This window comes from Anabrus simplex, chromosome 14 (genome assembly GCF_040414725.1).
Source record: "Anabrus simplex isolate iqAnaSimp1 chromosome 14, ASM4041472v1, whole genome shotgun sequence".
Classification (NCBI taxonomy): domain Eukaryota; kingdom Metazoa; phylum Arthropoda; class Insecta; order Orthoptera; family Tettigoniidae; genus Anabrus; species Anabrus simplex.
Window position 1 is genome coordinate 96,864,774 of NC_090278.1, and position 17,137 is coordinate 96,881,910.

A 17,137-nucleotide genomic window follows, 5' to 3' on the forward strand; every position below is an offset into this window, starting at 1 on the left:
AAACTTTACATTCAGTTTTACCGGGAAAATTTTGTCAGTTTTGCTCTGAAAACTTCTTTCAGTTCAGCAACTTTGATCAGCCAGAGCCAAACTCTTCAAAAAATCTACTACCCATAACGGCAAGGCAAACAACAATCGACCACAAGTAGTTTTTAATTCTCTTATCTAATAAAATAAAGCACATTAAATACAAAAGTGCCCAACATCATGGCGAAATCCTCTTTTTTATCTTCCATTGTAATTCGGTCACAGGTATACTGTTTATAGTCGGTTTATTTAAAACTTGCACCGCGTAAATTAGGCCTACATCGGCTTTTCAAGGTTATGTTGAACTCTAGAATATGGTTTCGAATGTAAGTATCGATCTTCAAGTTCTCGAATGCATTAAATTTAATTCTGCCCGTCACTAATCACAAATTGGAAAGAGAAAAAATATCATTAACACTTCCGAAATTACGATTATACACGACCCTGAGCTCAGCTGGAAAACGCACTCGCTGTACAAGTCGGTACGAGTGCAAAATGATGTAAAGCTTCTATGTAACGAGCGAAAATAAAACGTCCGGTTTTTACAACATTTTAACACAAAAACGTGAAATTCCCCATCTTATATTAGGATGAAAACAGTAATAGGCAATACCAAAACCTCTCATAGCTTTATGTATGTAAGGTGCAACATCTGGTCTTGATAACATAACCGTGCACGGAAATACTACTGTAAATTTGTGTTAGGTACTTCAGACGGAGCAGTTTTGATTCCTGCCTGAAAGCCCAGTGACTATACAGTGCCCTGAGGGAAATGCTGAAAACCTGTTCGGCGATACACTCGAAAAAAGTAAAAAAAAAAAATATATATATACATCTAATCCTGGACATAATGTAGGCGACTTGCAAGTACGAACATTTGAAGAAATTCGTTCAGTCTTCAAGTAGAGCTGTCAAAATGCGCTCTGTCTCCTTTCAATTGTTGTGGACCCACTCTGCTTTATGATTTCCATGGATTCTCTAAACAATACCATCCGAATGCGATGCTAAGATGGTCTCTTATGCAAGTTCACTGCCGTTCGCTTTTTCAGTACAGTACTTCCTCAAATTACCGCAATGACGAGACTTTAACACCAAGATTCGTAAGTATGCCGTAGCCGCCCTTTCGCGAGATGCAGTTTCTTGAAAAACGTGTGATCGAGGATTTACCGTTGATGGGAATGAAATTTCTGGACGGTCGATCCGGTAAATAGTTTATTTGAGGAATGGATAATGCGGGATTTTTACAACATGATTTAAGTAGGATGCTCGCGGGACCACATGATTTGAACGAATACCGGAAAACATAGTTTTCAGGAACGTATAATCGAGGTTCTACTGTATAGCATCCACTCAGAGCTCTGACTTTTGAGTTAGAATTCATGGCTGATGATGCCTGCAATGACGGGCGAAACATGTACCATACTTAATATAATGACAATGATATTTACTAGTACTGAATAGGTGGTTTGAATTGTTTAACATTTAATAATTCTAAATATTTTCCGGGCCACTTTTTTGCCGTGGTACACCTTTTAATATCCAGAAACCACTTTTGTCGTGTTTCTTGATCATTCATACCGTATTTTATAATCTACCGCTTGTTTATTGTGTACAAGTCATCCCTTAAGGTCTCGAATGCAATTTGAATGTCACCCTCTTTGTATTACTGATATACAGTAAAACATTGTTAATTCAAATGGGACTAAAAAAATCCGACTTCGAATTACGTGATTTTGAATTAACTGCCAATTCGCAATTCAGAAGTACCAACCCTTGCTGCGTTACAAAATATTCTAAGGCCCTTTACTGCATGCAGTTAACCTTGATTCACAGTGCATAGCTTTCAAATGCCATTAAAAAAGAACTTTTTCCAAAATTTATCCAAGAAGGTGCATTTACAGTATTCAAATAATGCACTTGGATATCTCACTGGCAAACATAACCTCACGCAACAAACAAAAGAAAAAAAAAGCACGATTCAAAGACGAGAAGAAATCTATGCTGGTTAACCTGTGCAAATGCATTATTTTTTGGAATTCTATACTGTTTGCATTTTTAGATGCGGTGTACTGGTATGGAAAGTGCCTGACACCCTTAAAACATTGTGGCTTATCGAACATTCCTATGACGAGGGGATAAAGTTTCTCGCTTCCATGTGCAATGCAACGCCCTACTATGACCCCCATCCCCCACTCTTGTACAATTCCCCGGCTGACATTTTCTCCTTTAAAACCATAAGACCGTTTGGGCTCGCATTAAAATAAAGCCATGCAGTTTCGTTGGCAATGACAATGTTGTTCGATGACTACAAATTTATTATATGAGCCACGTTTTTCGTCAACTGTCGGCATCGCCAGTGTTCGCGGATCATGTTTTTCCGCACACTGCCTGTCGAGCGATATTATGGCATTCCTTAGAAGGTTGAATACAAAAGAATTCCAATTTCAACTTAGCAGTTATGAAGCACACTGTAGACCTACCGAAGTGAGTAAGTGCGGAAGGCTTACGGCACCCCTCCACGTTCCGGAACAAGTGTTCTATTAGGACGTGGATAAATTTAGAGTTGAAATTACTCTGTAACATACGATTGTTTTAAAATGTAAAGGCAGTTTCGAATTAAAAGTCTGAATTTCGGTAATGGGGTCGACATTGTCCTTCGAATTATGAATTATCCGTATTTTGAATTAAACAATTTAAATAACATGCAAAACTGTGACTCACGTTTCCGGGAACGAGACCTCCTTCGAATTAGGCAGGATTTTGAAATAACCGATTTTGAATTATCGAGGTTCTACTGTATTACTGACCCGTTAAAAAAAAGAATAATTTCGCAGCATGTTTCTAGGGTTGGTACAAGCGTTGTGACTTGTGTCATGGCTGTTTGATCACATCCTGTTGTGGAAGGTAAAGAAGTATTTTTGCAGGGTGCCTGGCTCAGCTAGATAGTTCAAGAAATGCAGTGGAGGCCCTGGAAGGAAACCTAAAGCGAATATTACGCTGTCTGGGGATAATAGTTCTGCTGAATGTAGTAATGTGAGTGTGAGGTTATTGGAGACACTTCTTTGCAGTGAAACAAATTCAACTCAAGTGAGCAGTAAATCAAGAAGAAAGCTTTTCACTAACCCCAGTGTAAGTAACAAATGTGACAGTGAACCGTTATCCATGGAAACTATGTAATTGATATTGAACTCCTTTCCACTGCTTTGAACTTTTTTGTGAAATGTAAAAACTGTAATGAAGAGCATTCCATAAAATTATGTGAGAACATTTCTAGTAGGAAAGGACAGACACCGATAGGTCTTATGGCGACGATGGGACAGGAAAGGCCTAGGAATGGGAAGGAAGCGGCCGTGGCCTTAAGTACAGCTCGGTGTGAAAATAGGAAACCACAGAAAACCATCTTCAGGGCTGCCGACAATGGGATTCGAACCCACTATCTCCCGGATGCGAGCTCCTCAATTAGTTCTCAAATGCATAAGTTGTAAATAATGAATTTTTCACCTTTAATTTGACACCACATGGGTATGTGACCAACATTAGATTTGGGTATGGCATACAATAAATTGGAAAATGGCTGGAAGCTGGAAAGACTGTGTGCAGCCATGTACTTACCCAAACCAACAAAGTTCAGTAAATTCAAAGCTATTTTGAGGAAAAAATATAAAAGTGTGTGCTGAAAACTCTATTCGAAAGGCAGTAAAGGAAGATGTGTTAGAGAATGAAGACTCAACAAATTTGACAGTTGCATTAGATGGTTCCTGGCAGAAATGCGGGCATACAAGTAAAAATGGTATAGTTTTTGCAACAAGCATGGACACTGGGAAGGTGACAGATGTTGTACTTCTAACAAAATACGGCCAGAAACGTGAAAATGTGAAGAAGTGTAAACATTCATTGAAACAACAAAGACAGTGGTGAATGTAAAGTAAAATATATAGGTGTTTGAAGCAACTGGAGCGGCTGAAACTTTCAATCGTTCACTGAAGCTGTATGGTGTTAGATATACAAAACATTTGGGTGATGAGGATAGCAAAGGTGTGGACAGTAAACCTTATGGTGATGTGCAACTTGAGAAGCTGGAATGCATAGCACACATCCAAAAAAGAATGGGATGTCAGCTCTGTAGGTTAGTCAAGGATTACAAAGGCAAGAAACTATTCACGATGTCAAATTGACCTTTGTATAAAGGTTTTAGTTTAAAGCCTGAATACACTTTTTTTTTATAAAAGTTCCTCATTCAGACAAGTAACACAAACCAATGCCTAATAGATGTAAAACCATTATATATCAGCTGATGATGACCAAATAAGGTCGAAACTGGTACTGATGTAAGTCATTTACAATGAACAGAAATGATACGGTGGAATTTCTTTCTTATCCATATATGTGTAATCAGTCAATATGGACATGAAACTCAAATAACGATAACGTTGAAACCGGCACCGAGTAACCGAATTAAAATGATGTAATTCAAACTGAACAACATAATTATTTTGTATTGAAAAGGTGGACCTTTCGCAATTTATACTGCTTTTTGTTATTAAAAAGCAAATTAACCCTTACCACTCGCCTGTCGCGCGAGGCCCGACATTACGATTTTCCCGTTCCGGTCGCATGTCAGGGGAGACCCGACGTGACATTTTATCGCCCACCACTCGTCTGCCCCGTACTGCCATCTTTTGGTTCCGCGTGGAACTTTGTAGAATCCAGATACCATTTGACAGTCAGTCAAAAATCTTATTTAGATGGCAGTGTAGCCATCAGCTGTCCACTCACACACACAAAAGCTCGAGCGATGGTAAACAAACATGGTCGCCATGTGCTCTTCTAGTCATATACATGTATACGTCAGCAACACACGAAACCACAGTACTTTCGCACCTCTGCTCCCAATGAATATATCTAATAGCATTTCACGATGCCTAAAAATGAACTGACGATGGTCACTTTGTGCACTCTAACCCAAGATGTACCTGATGCCGACAGCTGGCACAATTATAAATCAACAGATCCAGATTTCAAGAAATCCCCGTTTACAGTGGTTTCAGCCAAGGCCAACTAGATATACAGGCCATAAGGCTCCCCCTCCACTTCGGGCGCTACGTCACACTAGTCGCCAGCCGCTTCACTTCTCACCAGTGACTTGTAAGCTGATCTGAACCTCGCAGCAGTGAGGTTATCGATGGTGTTGAATGATTTAAACGTGTGTGAACATTGTGAATTATGGCCACGTCGTGTTGTATACCTGGTCGTAGAATCAACTACAGTTCAAAACAGCCTAATATTTCAGTGTTTAAATTTCCTATTGGCGTGTTTCGAAAACAAAAGTGAATCATAGCTATCCATCGAACCGAATTCATCCCTTCAGCAAGCTCAGTTGTGTGCGGTGGTGGTGGTGATTATTGTTTTAAGAGGAAGTACAACTAGGCAAGCATCCTCTATATAACACTAATCAGAGGGGAAAAATGGAAGGGATCCGACACTTCGAATAATGAAGATATCGGCCAAAGGAAGACAAGGGCCACGAAGGGCGTGAAAATGAAAGACTCCCTTAGCCCTCGCAAACCTAATAACGTCGGGGTCGGAAAAGAACAAGAGTTGACCAAGGAAGGTCGGATAGGATAGATGAAAGTGAGGAGCCGGGCACAAGTAAGTGGAAGCAATGCCACGACTCAGCTGTGGGCCCCGTGGTCGCCAACCCACGCTCCAAAGTTCAGAGCCCCTGAGGCCCCTTCTAGTCGCCTCTTACGACAGGCAGGGGATACCGTGGGTGTTATTCTACCACCCCCACCCACAGGGGGAGCAGTTGTGTGCATAAAACACTTCGACGAAGTTTCGTAATTAGGGACGATTCCGTTAAAAGACCTGATGAGTCTCTTTTAACTGTAAAACCTAACCATTTAAAACTCTCAAACGATGCTATTCCTAAGTTTTAAAATGTGCCTGCCTATCTGTATAAAAAAATCTTCCAACAACGAGCAAAAATCCTATTCAAAGACAAGAAGAAATTGAAAAACGGGAAGAGGAAGGAAAGAAAGAAAGCTGAGGAAGAATATGACAGGATCAACGACTTCGATGACGTTCAGGGTAATTTCAGTATTAAACGCAAATTAGATTTGGACAAAGTTTCCGTCAACTTTAACAGCCAAAGTCTGTATTTTCAAAATGTATGTGACTGAGGAAAATATTCCGAAAATTGGTACTTCCTTAACATTAAACGAGGCTCTTGATTTTAAATCCATTAAACATGATATTTTCATGAGTTATAACCCTGATATACGTGCATTAGGTGATGGGGGCAAGATATTAAAATGGTCAAATTAGAAAAGTATTCATAACTTCCTGTTTAGACCTGCTCGTAACTCAAAAGTGACTGTCCACGACAAAATAGAATCTGTACACAAAATAATCGATGAAATTGAAAGTGAAGTTAATGAGTGTATCATTACTGATAAATTATAATTTTTTTAAGGAACAGTTAAATATAGCCTTTGCAAAGAAAGTATCTTACTCCTGTATTCTAATAACATGGTTCACTTCAATATTTTTCGCATTTCCTGGGGCGTAAAAGAAGATAAGACAGTCAACATTTCTTACAATGCCCCACTTGGTTATTCACAGTCTTTTACTGCAAAACTAGGCACAGGAAATTCGCGTATTGATGATTCACATTGGAATTACTTGAAAAAAGAAACTAAAATTGTTAAAGGAGCATGAAATATTTTGTAACTTGTTGAATGGAGTCTACATAAAACGTGAGCTGAACTATAAAGGATGAAAGGTTTTATTTTTGTTTTTGCTAGTGGCTTTACGTCGCACCAACACAGATAGGTCTTACGGCGACGATGGGATAGGAGAGGCATAACACCTGGAAGGAAGCGGCCGTGGCCTTAATTAAGGTACAGCCCCAGCATTTGCCTGGTGTGAAAATGGGAAAGTACGGAAAACCTTCTTCAGGGCTGCCGACAGTGGGATTCGAACCCACTATCTTCCGATGCACGTTCACAGCCGCACGCCCCTAACCGCACGGCCAGATCGCCCGCTAGGAGGAAAGGTAGAGGGAGTTGCTTTTAGTAGTAAAAGCGGAGAAAATAACACTACATTAGCTACAACGGCACAAACTTTTATGTTGTCATCCAGTCTTTAAAAAAATTAAGACGTTGTTGATTTGTTTCCATGTAAGAACCTAATGTGACATTTCTTAGAAGAACTAACTTTGCAAGTCTTTAAAGTATTGACAGATAGGCCTATAGCTTATAAGGTAGCATGCATAATTTCTAATAATAACAGGAAAATGTTTGAAAAGCTGTGCAAAAGCAATTTAGAAACCACTTTTCAAAATCCATTTGACGAAAAAAACAAAAAACACACACACACACACACACAAAAAATTGTTTGATACTGGTCATTTATTTAAAATCTTAATAAATAACTGGCTTAATCAAGCTGACAACTTATCCTGACTTTGACAACTCTGAGTCAGACAAAAAAAAATGTCTGAGTCTATCTAGTGCGGCCTTGGCTTGCTCCTGCCCTGTACCAAAAGGTGTTGTACCAGACTCTCTTAGAGCTACAAAATGTAAACCTGTATACTAATGTTTTTACATGAGGATTCTCAGAGAAAAATTCTGACTTCGCTTGTCAACAATGTTCTGAAAAATGAAAATGTTTAAACATGCAGTGATTAAATAAATAGTTTTAAACATTTCGTTGACAGATGTATATACATCTTTTGTAATATATTATTGAATAACAATAGAAAAGTTACCGTAGATAAACTCATCGCTGAGAAGAAGAAATCCTCAGGAAAATAAAAATGTACAAACTGAAACCTTAGGAATTCTTAAGTAAGTTTTAAGTTGCAGCTTAATTTCTAAGAAAGGTTTCAGACTATTGTTGTGAATTGCCATCATGCATTTTCCTAGCAACATTAAAACTTTTTGTATACGTATTATGCGTTCTAATCTACATTGCGATGCTGAATGCCAGCCACTAGCGTGACGTCACGGTCCGAGCCTTGTGGCCTGTCTATCTAGTGCGGCCTTGTTTCAGCCTACAACTACCGCGTGGTATGAAACCAGAGACTGAATAGAGTTACAAGTGACAGATGTCATCATAATTTTACGTAAAGAAATGTACATGTACTGCCCTGCCAGTTTTCTCCCCGCATAAAACTCGTGTAGTATACAAGCCTAAGTAAAGCCACAATTGAAGGAGTGTTCAATTTTATCGTTAAGGTTGAATAAATGAACAATATCATGGTGAAAGTGAGAGCGGGCCCTACATTGCGATGCTGAATGCCAGCCACTAGCGTGACGTCACGGTCCGAGCCTTGTGGCCTGTCTATCTAGTGCGGCCTTGTTTCAGCCTACAACTACCGCGTGGTATGAAACCAGAGACTGAATAGAGTTTTTCAATTGCTTTTTTGCAATAATTTGTATAATGAAATTATTAACGAAACCAATCTGTATGCGATAACGATGATGATAATAATAATAATAATAATAATAATAATAATAATAATAATAATAATAATTTGTCTTAAAGATATGATGCTGTATAGGCTTATGCCGTGTCAAGAATATAAGGTGAAATTCTTAACGTTTCGCAGGGAACTGTGCCCTGCATCCTCAGAAGAAATCTCGACTGTCCACGAGAAAGGCTTCCTAAACAATGACTTTTTAAAATTTAGACGTTATAATAGAAGTGGAAATGGTACGTTCATTCGCCGCCAGATAGCTCTCAGGATGTGGCACAACACTAGTATTCGAAGTGGAAGCTGACTGAACCATCAGACTAAGCTGTTCACATAACGTGTGTATGTAACGTATGAACTTGACAGGTGTACGATATAGACACAAGCCTGGAATGAAACATCTGGCGATGAGGACGTACGAATTTGGAAAACACGTAGACGAAATAACAATAGTGAAAGGACAGGGAATGGATCTACCTACGTAAATTCTCAATGGCTGGCAACCAGGTATTAATTGATAGCCGGTGTCCCTGTTGAAATTGTTAGGATTTCTACGTATTTCCACAGCTTCCCGTATAATCCTGGACCTGGACGTGTAGTGTCTAGTGTGGGTAAGAGCTCGAGCATCTTGGAACATGACATCATGACCCGACGATAGAGCGTGCTCAGCTATTGCAGATTTGTCTGGTTGGTCGAGACGAATATTACATTCATGTTCTTTGATACGGGTACCAATGGACTAGGATCTTTGGCCGATGTATACCTTACCACAAGTACAGGGAATTTCGTATACCCCAGGATGTAGAAGTGGGGACAATATGTCCTTGGTTTTACTCAGACTGTGAGCAATTTTAGTGGCGGTGCCAACCACGGTTTTTATATTGTGTTTGCGGAGGACCTTGGCAATTCGATCTGTGGTGTTGTGAATGTAAGGCAAGTAGGCACTTCCCTTCACTTCTTCCTTCTGTGAGCTTCACTTGGTCGTTTCTCTGGGATACAGGGCTCTATGAATCTGCAAATCGCTGTAACCATTATCCTTGAACGCGACTTTGAGCGTGTCCATCTCCACCGGGATATGTGATGGCCCACAAATTCGTCTCGCTCGCTTGGCGAGTGTCTTAAGATTAATACCAATATAATGGTCCGTTATTGGACATTATAAATTTTCCAGCTAACTCATTCTTGGTTGCCTGCGTTTCGCCCTCGTGTGCTAAGTTAGGCTCGTCAGTTGGGACTTAGCACACCACCCAAGACGCAAGGCTAGTGCATACCGTGGAGGCCACTGCATAGGCTATTTGAAGCCACCAGCAGTGCCAATGCACTAGGAGAGCTATGTCTCATTTCCAAAAATAGATGCCTGCCTGGCCATCAAATGATGTAGATGTTGATTCCCATAGGGAACCTAAAATATTTTTCCCGAATGAGTAAATTTATAATGCAGGCAACCAAGAATGAGTTAGCTGGAAAATTTATAATGTCCAATAACGGACCATTATATTGGTATTATAAATTTACTCATTCGGGAAAAATATTTTAGGTTCCCTATGGGAATCAACATCTACATCATTTGATGGCCAGGCAGGCATCTATTTTTGGAAATGAGACATAGCTCTCCTAGTGCATTGGCACTGCTGGTGGCTTCAAATAGCCTATGCAGTGGCCTCCACGGTATGCACTAGCCTTGCGTCTTGGGTGGTGTGCTGAGTCCCAACTGACGAGCCTAACTTAGCACACGAGGGCGAAACGCAGGCAACCAAGAATGAGTTAGCTGGAAAATTTATAATGTCCAATAACGGACCATTATATTGGTATTATAAATTTACTCATTCGGGAAAAATATTTTAGGTTCCCTATGGGAATCAACATCTACATCATGTCTTAAGATTGCCTTTTTTTTTTGTGTGCTGGTGGTGGTGAGAATTTGCATGAAGATAGCAGTTTGTGTGGGTAGGCTTATGATAGATGGTATGTCCTAAGGAGCTGTCTGGTTTCTTTCTTAGAACATCCGAGAAAGGAAGGCATCCGTCCGACTCCATCTCCATAGTGAATTTTATTGAAGGATGTTGCAGATTTAGGTGGTTTAGAAATAGATGAAGTTTCTCAGGATCTCCTGTCCAGACCACAAACGCATCATCAACATACCTCCACCATATCATCTCTAGCCTCCTCCTCAAAATATTCCGTAAAGAAATTAGCCACTACGGGCGAAGGTGGACTTTCCATAGCCACTCCGTCCATCTGTTCGTAAAAATTCCCACCCCACAAGAAATAGCTGGAAGTCGTGCAGTGGTAAAACAGCTTAGTAATGTCCTCAGGGAACAGGTGTTCAATGAGAGACATGACTGAGTCAATCGGCATTTTAGTGAACAAGGACTCCACATCGAAACTCACCAAAAGTGCATTAGGTTGAAGGGTTATGGTTGACAGCTTGTTGACGAAATACTGAGAGTCCCTGATGTATGATTCAGTACGTCCTATGTGTGGCTGAAGCAATTTGCTTAGGTATTTAATCAGAGCATAAGTAGGAGAACCTATCGCACTAACAATAGGTCTGAGGGGAACATCATTTTTATGGATCATAGGCAACCCATATAATCTAGGTGGTACCACATCCCCTGGGGACAGATGTTTAGCCTCTTCTTTTGGAACTGGAGATTGCCTTAAGAGCTTCATGGTGATGTTGGACACACGAGTGGTGGGGTCACACGAGCTCAGTCTGTAAAAAGGCTCTGACAATATAGCCGAGATCTTATTGTTATACTCGTCAGTGCCTATAACCACTGTCGCATTACCCTTATCAGCTGAGAGAATGGTCAGTTCAGAATCATTTCTAAATTCCTTCAGAGCTCTACTTTGGCCCCTTGTTAAATTGGGCGCAGGTACAATAGCGGACCTTATGAATCTCGCACATTTCTGTCTTAACTCCTCAGCTTCATCCGTAGGTAGTTTGTGGATGGCTGCCTCAACGGAAGTAATTAACTCTCCAGTGGGAATTTTAGAGCGATAGACAGCGAAATTAAGACCCCTAGCTAGAACTGCCGTTTGGTTCTCATCCAAGGATTTCTTGGAAAGATTGACTACAGTTTTACTAGCATCCAGGTTCGTGCGAGAGACCGCCTGTTTCTGAGCTAGACGGAGGAACTTTGATTTCTGTCTGAGTGACACCTGGCTGAATTTTCGTTCAGCCTGTATAGCAGTAATGCGATCTAAAGTCAACCACAATTCCCACGAGAGAGTGTTGCTTAACAGCAGGTGTAAACGAAACAACTCTCGGGAGACTGAATCCAGTTCCCAAAGAGTGTTATGCACTCCCTTGATCACAAGAGCCTTGCTAGTGATTTGATATATTCGCCTAGCCTTCGGTGAATTTAACGTGTGCTTCAGATTCCCACAGTTGGAAACGATGTTAAGGTCCCTGCATCTCAGTAGGAAGCACAAAGAAGAATAGACTTCTTTCTCCTTAATTCGCTGAATTTTGAAGCCTTCCAGGCTTGTGTCTGTATCATACACCTGTCAAGTTCATATGTTACGTACACAAATTATGTGAACTGCTTAGTCTGATGGTTCGGTCAGCTTCCGCTTCGAACGCCAGCATTGTGCATCGTCCTGAGAGCCATCTAAAAAAATGTACCATTTCCATTTCTATTATAACGTCAAAATTTTAAAGAGTCATTGTTTAGGAAGCCTTTCTCGTGGACAGTCGAGATTTCTTCTGAGGACGCAGAGCACAGTTCCCCGCGAAACGTTAAGAATTTCACCTTACTTTCTTGACATGGCATAAGCCCAAAAGCCTATACAGCATCATGTCTATAAGTACGGACCGTGAAAGCATCAATGGCAACATTAATTTGTCTTAAATTCCACATATTGCATTTATTTGCTCCAGTATAGCTTGCTGTAAACGTGTATAGCCTAACTACATCGTTTAAAAGCAAGTGCTCTCTCCAAAATCGTGAAAGATGAATACAGATCATGCAAGATAAAAATTTACATTTATAATACAAGTAGTAGAGACAACACAGAACTTTATGATGATGATGCTTGTTGTTTTAAGGGGCCTAAGATCGCACAGAGAACTTTAATTCGAGGGGATAAGGGTTAAAAAAAAATACTTGGTACACAGCATTAATCCCATCTATTGGAGATGAGTGGCAACAGAAGATACAAAGCACATCACAACAAACAATGGTCAATGTAATGTTAGTGTTGATCAATTTTATCAGCTTTCTACATTGTAGGCATTCACATTTAGTTTTCTTTCGACACTGTGATACTATAAAATTATTTATAGTGTAGACTGTAGTTCCTTTTTCTTCGACTTTAAATACCGGTTTTCATTAAATTTGGTTTACCCATTTTCTTGCGACTCGGTGCTGATATAGACTTAGTAACAAAAATCCAAATTCATGAATATCTCTGATCATAGCCGGTACGGTAACAATGTACAAGAAATAAATGATCGGAAATTTAATACTATATAATTTTAGTTATGTCGTATTTATCAATACGACCACTAATAACATTAATATTTGAGAATTTTACGCCTTCCCCGAAACTACCATTTCGCTCAGCATGAATAAAATTATTTATGGCCTAGATTGTAGCGACTTATTCTCCGACTTTGCATACCGATTTTCATCAAATTCTCTTCAGCCATTTTCTCGTGATGCGTATACGTACATACATACAGCAATTACGGAAAATTAAAAGTGCATTTCCTTGTTACTGTAGACAAGACCGATACAGAAATGCCATCCTTTTTAAATTCTGAGCAATGTACAGACAAAACTCTTATTTCATATATAGATTTTATAGATACAGAAAACATTGCTTTTGAACCACACCAAATTTCATCGTTCTACACTGTATAGTTTTGTAGAAAAATACTTTTGAATGTGGGCAATTTAACATTGTCAAGATATGGCATACTACCATCCCTTAACATAAGCAAAATTATCTTCACTGTAAATAACACTAAAACCTAGCAATAAGCTTATTTTAAATCGTTTGTACTATATTTGTAAAAAAGAATTGCCTAGGTACTGTATTTTGCCTAATATGCCGTTTCTTAATGATAATCTCCGTTCTTATTCTTCCAGTGATGAAAACATACCCCAAGGCCGCTCTCTCTGCAGCCAAGGGAGCCCTTACACGTACTATTATTGATCCAATAAATTCTACAGAAAGCAACACGACAACGCTTTTGCCAGATCTTTAAATACCACAAATCAAACTTAAACCAGTTGGGAAGTAAACAGCCTGAACATCACTCAGATCACTGGTGTGCTAATTCCACACTAATACCTAACACTCGGCACCAAATACCAAAGTCAAACGGAAGAAAAAATTTGCATCTAGGAAAAAATCTGAAGGATGACCAAGAGGTGATGTAAACGAGTCCTAGGATGCAGTCAAGCACTATGACAACTTAACCCCTCAGCCGACACAACATCAGGTAATGCCTGTCTTCTTATCCTTCTCCCCGGTCCCTTTGACTCGCAGCCCAAGGAGCTGGTCCGTGCGTTTCTTAGCCCGCGACCTGATGCTCACCTCCTCGACATTATTCTGGAGGACATACAGAGGGCCGGTCCGCTGTTCGGAGTCCGGGGTTACCAGACCGTTCTTAGTCGAGTCGCTGCTGTCGCAGCATTCATCAGGAGAGTAGCTCTCGCTAACTTCCAGGCCTATCTCGCTCGCCGTGGTGCTCCTCGTCATGTGAGGCTCCACCTCCGGGTTCGAGACGGGGGACTGGTCCGACAGAATGTTCTCCGCAGGGCTAGGGGCGGAGAACAGAGCGGTATCCTCCGTCCAACAACAATCGGAATTGAGAAGTTCGTCCACGTCTGGAGATGCCTGGGGACCATCCCAGTACGGCATCATGCGATCGGCAAAACTCGCCGTCAATGTAGTCGCCTCGTATGACTGTCCGATGAAACTGTGGCAATCCTCTGTCTTGGAGGTCCTTACTGGAATGACTATGTCCAGACTCTTGCGGTGCAACTCTGGTGTTGGCCGCTCACCCCACCCGCACTCGAGCTGCAGGGTGCGCCCCAGAGAACAGGCCAGGCCCCGCTGTAGTTGTGGACTGGAGCACTTCACAGCACGGCCCCTCTCCTCCTGTTCCAGTACTTCCGTCTGTGCTTCCTCCACATAATCGCACGCGGATGAGCATCTCTTCACGGCTCGATAGTTGCTGTTGCACGTTAAATTGGTGCTGTAATAGTTGTCCACGGTGAGATAATTGTGGTTATCCCGGCAGTCACTAAACTTATTAGTATTTTTGTTATCAACGGTAGTCAAATTGTCCAACACAGGATTGTTCATCTTGTCTCTCTCCACTGACGCTTGGCAGTTGCTGTTGGACTGCATACGTCTCGCCACAGATACCTTGCTGTGACAGTAGCTACCTACCGAAGCGTGTCGTCACTTGCTGTATGATGGCGGTTTATACGCCAGTTCACTAAGGCGCCGGTAAGTGTAAGGAGCAGCAAGACGTGCGTCTGTACGCTTGTAGTGCTCATTGAAGTCTAACCGCACACTAAGGAGCTGCAAGGACACGTCTGAGTGGCTCGCGAGAAGCAGAAGGAACTTCTTCACAACATCCTGCAACACAAAGCACGAGAGTCAAGATAACATAGAAATAACGACACAAAACCAATACGGAGAAATGCAGTAAATTATCCAGCACAGTAGTGCAATATCCCGAGGGTCAGCAGTCCAATTTGTAAGATTATCATGAAACACAAACCTCAACTATTAAATAATTTCAATGGACACAGACCACAGTAAACTTCAAACGGGACATGGAAGAAAAGGAAAAACAAGGACCTCTGAGAATACACCAAAAATATTACGGATACAATGTGGAAACTAAGGCTGAAATTTTATGGGCATTCAGCAAGAATAGACAAAAACCTATGTACCAAAAGAACATTTGAATATATCACAGGATTAAAGGAAACCAAGAAGTGGGTGGAGATGATCAAGAACAACACAAGACATTTGGAATCACATCAGAGTTAATCCACACCAAGGAGGAGTTCAGGATTAGAATCAACAAAATTCCAGAAGCAGCTAAAGGTTAGGCCCAAAATATCCAAGGAGCTAAGATAAGTGAAAAAATGAAGTTCTGAGAAGAAAAGAAAAGCCTGGTCAGAAAGTCTTAAGTTGGCTAACATTGACAGGTGCAGCTGCAACTGAAAATTTTCATCCCATGTCTATCTTTAATGTGTATTCTATCCATGCACGCTTACACGTTAAGTTGTTTCCTATATGTACATATATAAGACCTCTAGGAAGTGATGATCCATGCCAAGAAGGATAAAAATCCTTTCAGCGACATGAAGTATGATAGGAAAGATCAGAAATGAGAATGTCAGGAAGGAGATGCGAGTAGAAAAGTTTTCCAACAGAATGGAGAGGACTAAACTGAGATAGTATGGAAGAGACGACGACAATGGGCTAAAACAAGGGAATGTGCTGCCATTTTTACAGGCAGGAGTTGGTACAAAAGACAAGAGGGATACAGTGAGAAATGAAGATATTGTGCTGGATGACATCGTAAAAGCAACAAGGAAACAACAGGGAGAGAATGATCTGTGGAGAAGAGGAGGTACAACAGTAGCTGAATGTACTAACAGAAGGACTGAACAATGGCGACCGAGGATCAACATGGAGAATGGTGATGAGTAGAGGAAGTAAAAAAGGAAAAGGAGCTTTCAAAATTGGAGACAATGAACTAGAAATAGAAGAACACTTCAAATAATTGGGAAGTGAACTGACAGAAAATGGAACACTGGATATGGAAAGTAGTAGGAGTGCCTTGTATCAGCAGGTATGGAATAAAGATGTACTAATGAAGGCTAAAGTAATGTACAAGGGATATCACTTACCTATAATGACTTACGTAGCAGAAACCTGCACAATGACTCGAGAGATGAGAGTCGAGTATAAGCAGGAGTTGGTACAGAAGACCTGCAGGGATACAGTGAGAAATTAAGACATCTGAAAAGAGCTAAATGTCACTGTCAAGTGACATGTCAAGTGGATGAAAGAAGAAGACACTCAAAACAAGCACTGGAAAGCCCGATGACGAGGGAGACCAAGATTACAAGGGACGGAGTGTGTGAAGAACACCACTGGACAACGGAACCCAGACTGAAACAGTGTTGGATGAGGAATGGCGGAGAGACAGGATGAAGTGGAGAGGAATCGTACCCGGTGAAAAAGAGGAATTTATGATGAGTATAGAGGAGGAAATGGAAACTACTTCTCATGACGGGTATAGAAGTAGCAACCCACCTGGTAGCTCTTGGCAAGCACTCGCAGTTGGGCATGAACACTGGGCAGGTAGACGTCCACAAAGTTACGTCGTTCTGCAGCGAGGGCCTCTTCCTCTGCCAAGGACATGCCAAACTGCCCAACCTCTCCTCGCTTCTCCACGATCGTCTCTCTGTTGGCCCGAGCATTCAGCTCCTCCAGAGAGCGAGTGTGCAGCTGTTCCTCGAGCCGCTGGAGCTGCAGGATGAGTTCGTACACCGCTCGTAGCTGATTCGACAACTCCTGGGGACAGAAAGCATGCAGATATGCCGCATTAATATTCACCAAACAAAATTCAATAAAGGACAACATGGG

At 41.0% G+C, this 17,137-nt stretch overlaps 1 protein-coding gene across 4 annotated transcripts in view; it reads right to left on the minus strand.

The window, feature by feature from the left end:
* LOC136885605 (gamma-tubulin complex component 3) overlaps window positions 1-17,137 on the minus strand; it is a 309,280-nt gene that overhangs the window by 11,503 nt on the left and 280,640 nt on the right. For 3 of the 4 annotated variants that reach the window (XM_067158278.2, XM_067158280.2, XM_067158279.2), the window contains 2 exons: window positions 16,805-17,065; window positions 14,927-15,106 (listed from right to left, as the gene is read on the minus strand). In XM_067158278.2, the coding sequence (XP_067014379.2) occupies window positions 14,927-15,106; window positions 16,805-17,065 (441 nt within the window). Of the gene's footprint in view, window positions 1-14,914; window positions 15,107-16,804; window positions 17,066-17,137 lie in introns of those variants that run through there. The other variant, XM_067158277.2, reaches the window with a different exon arrangement.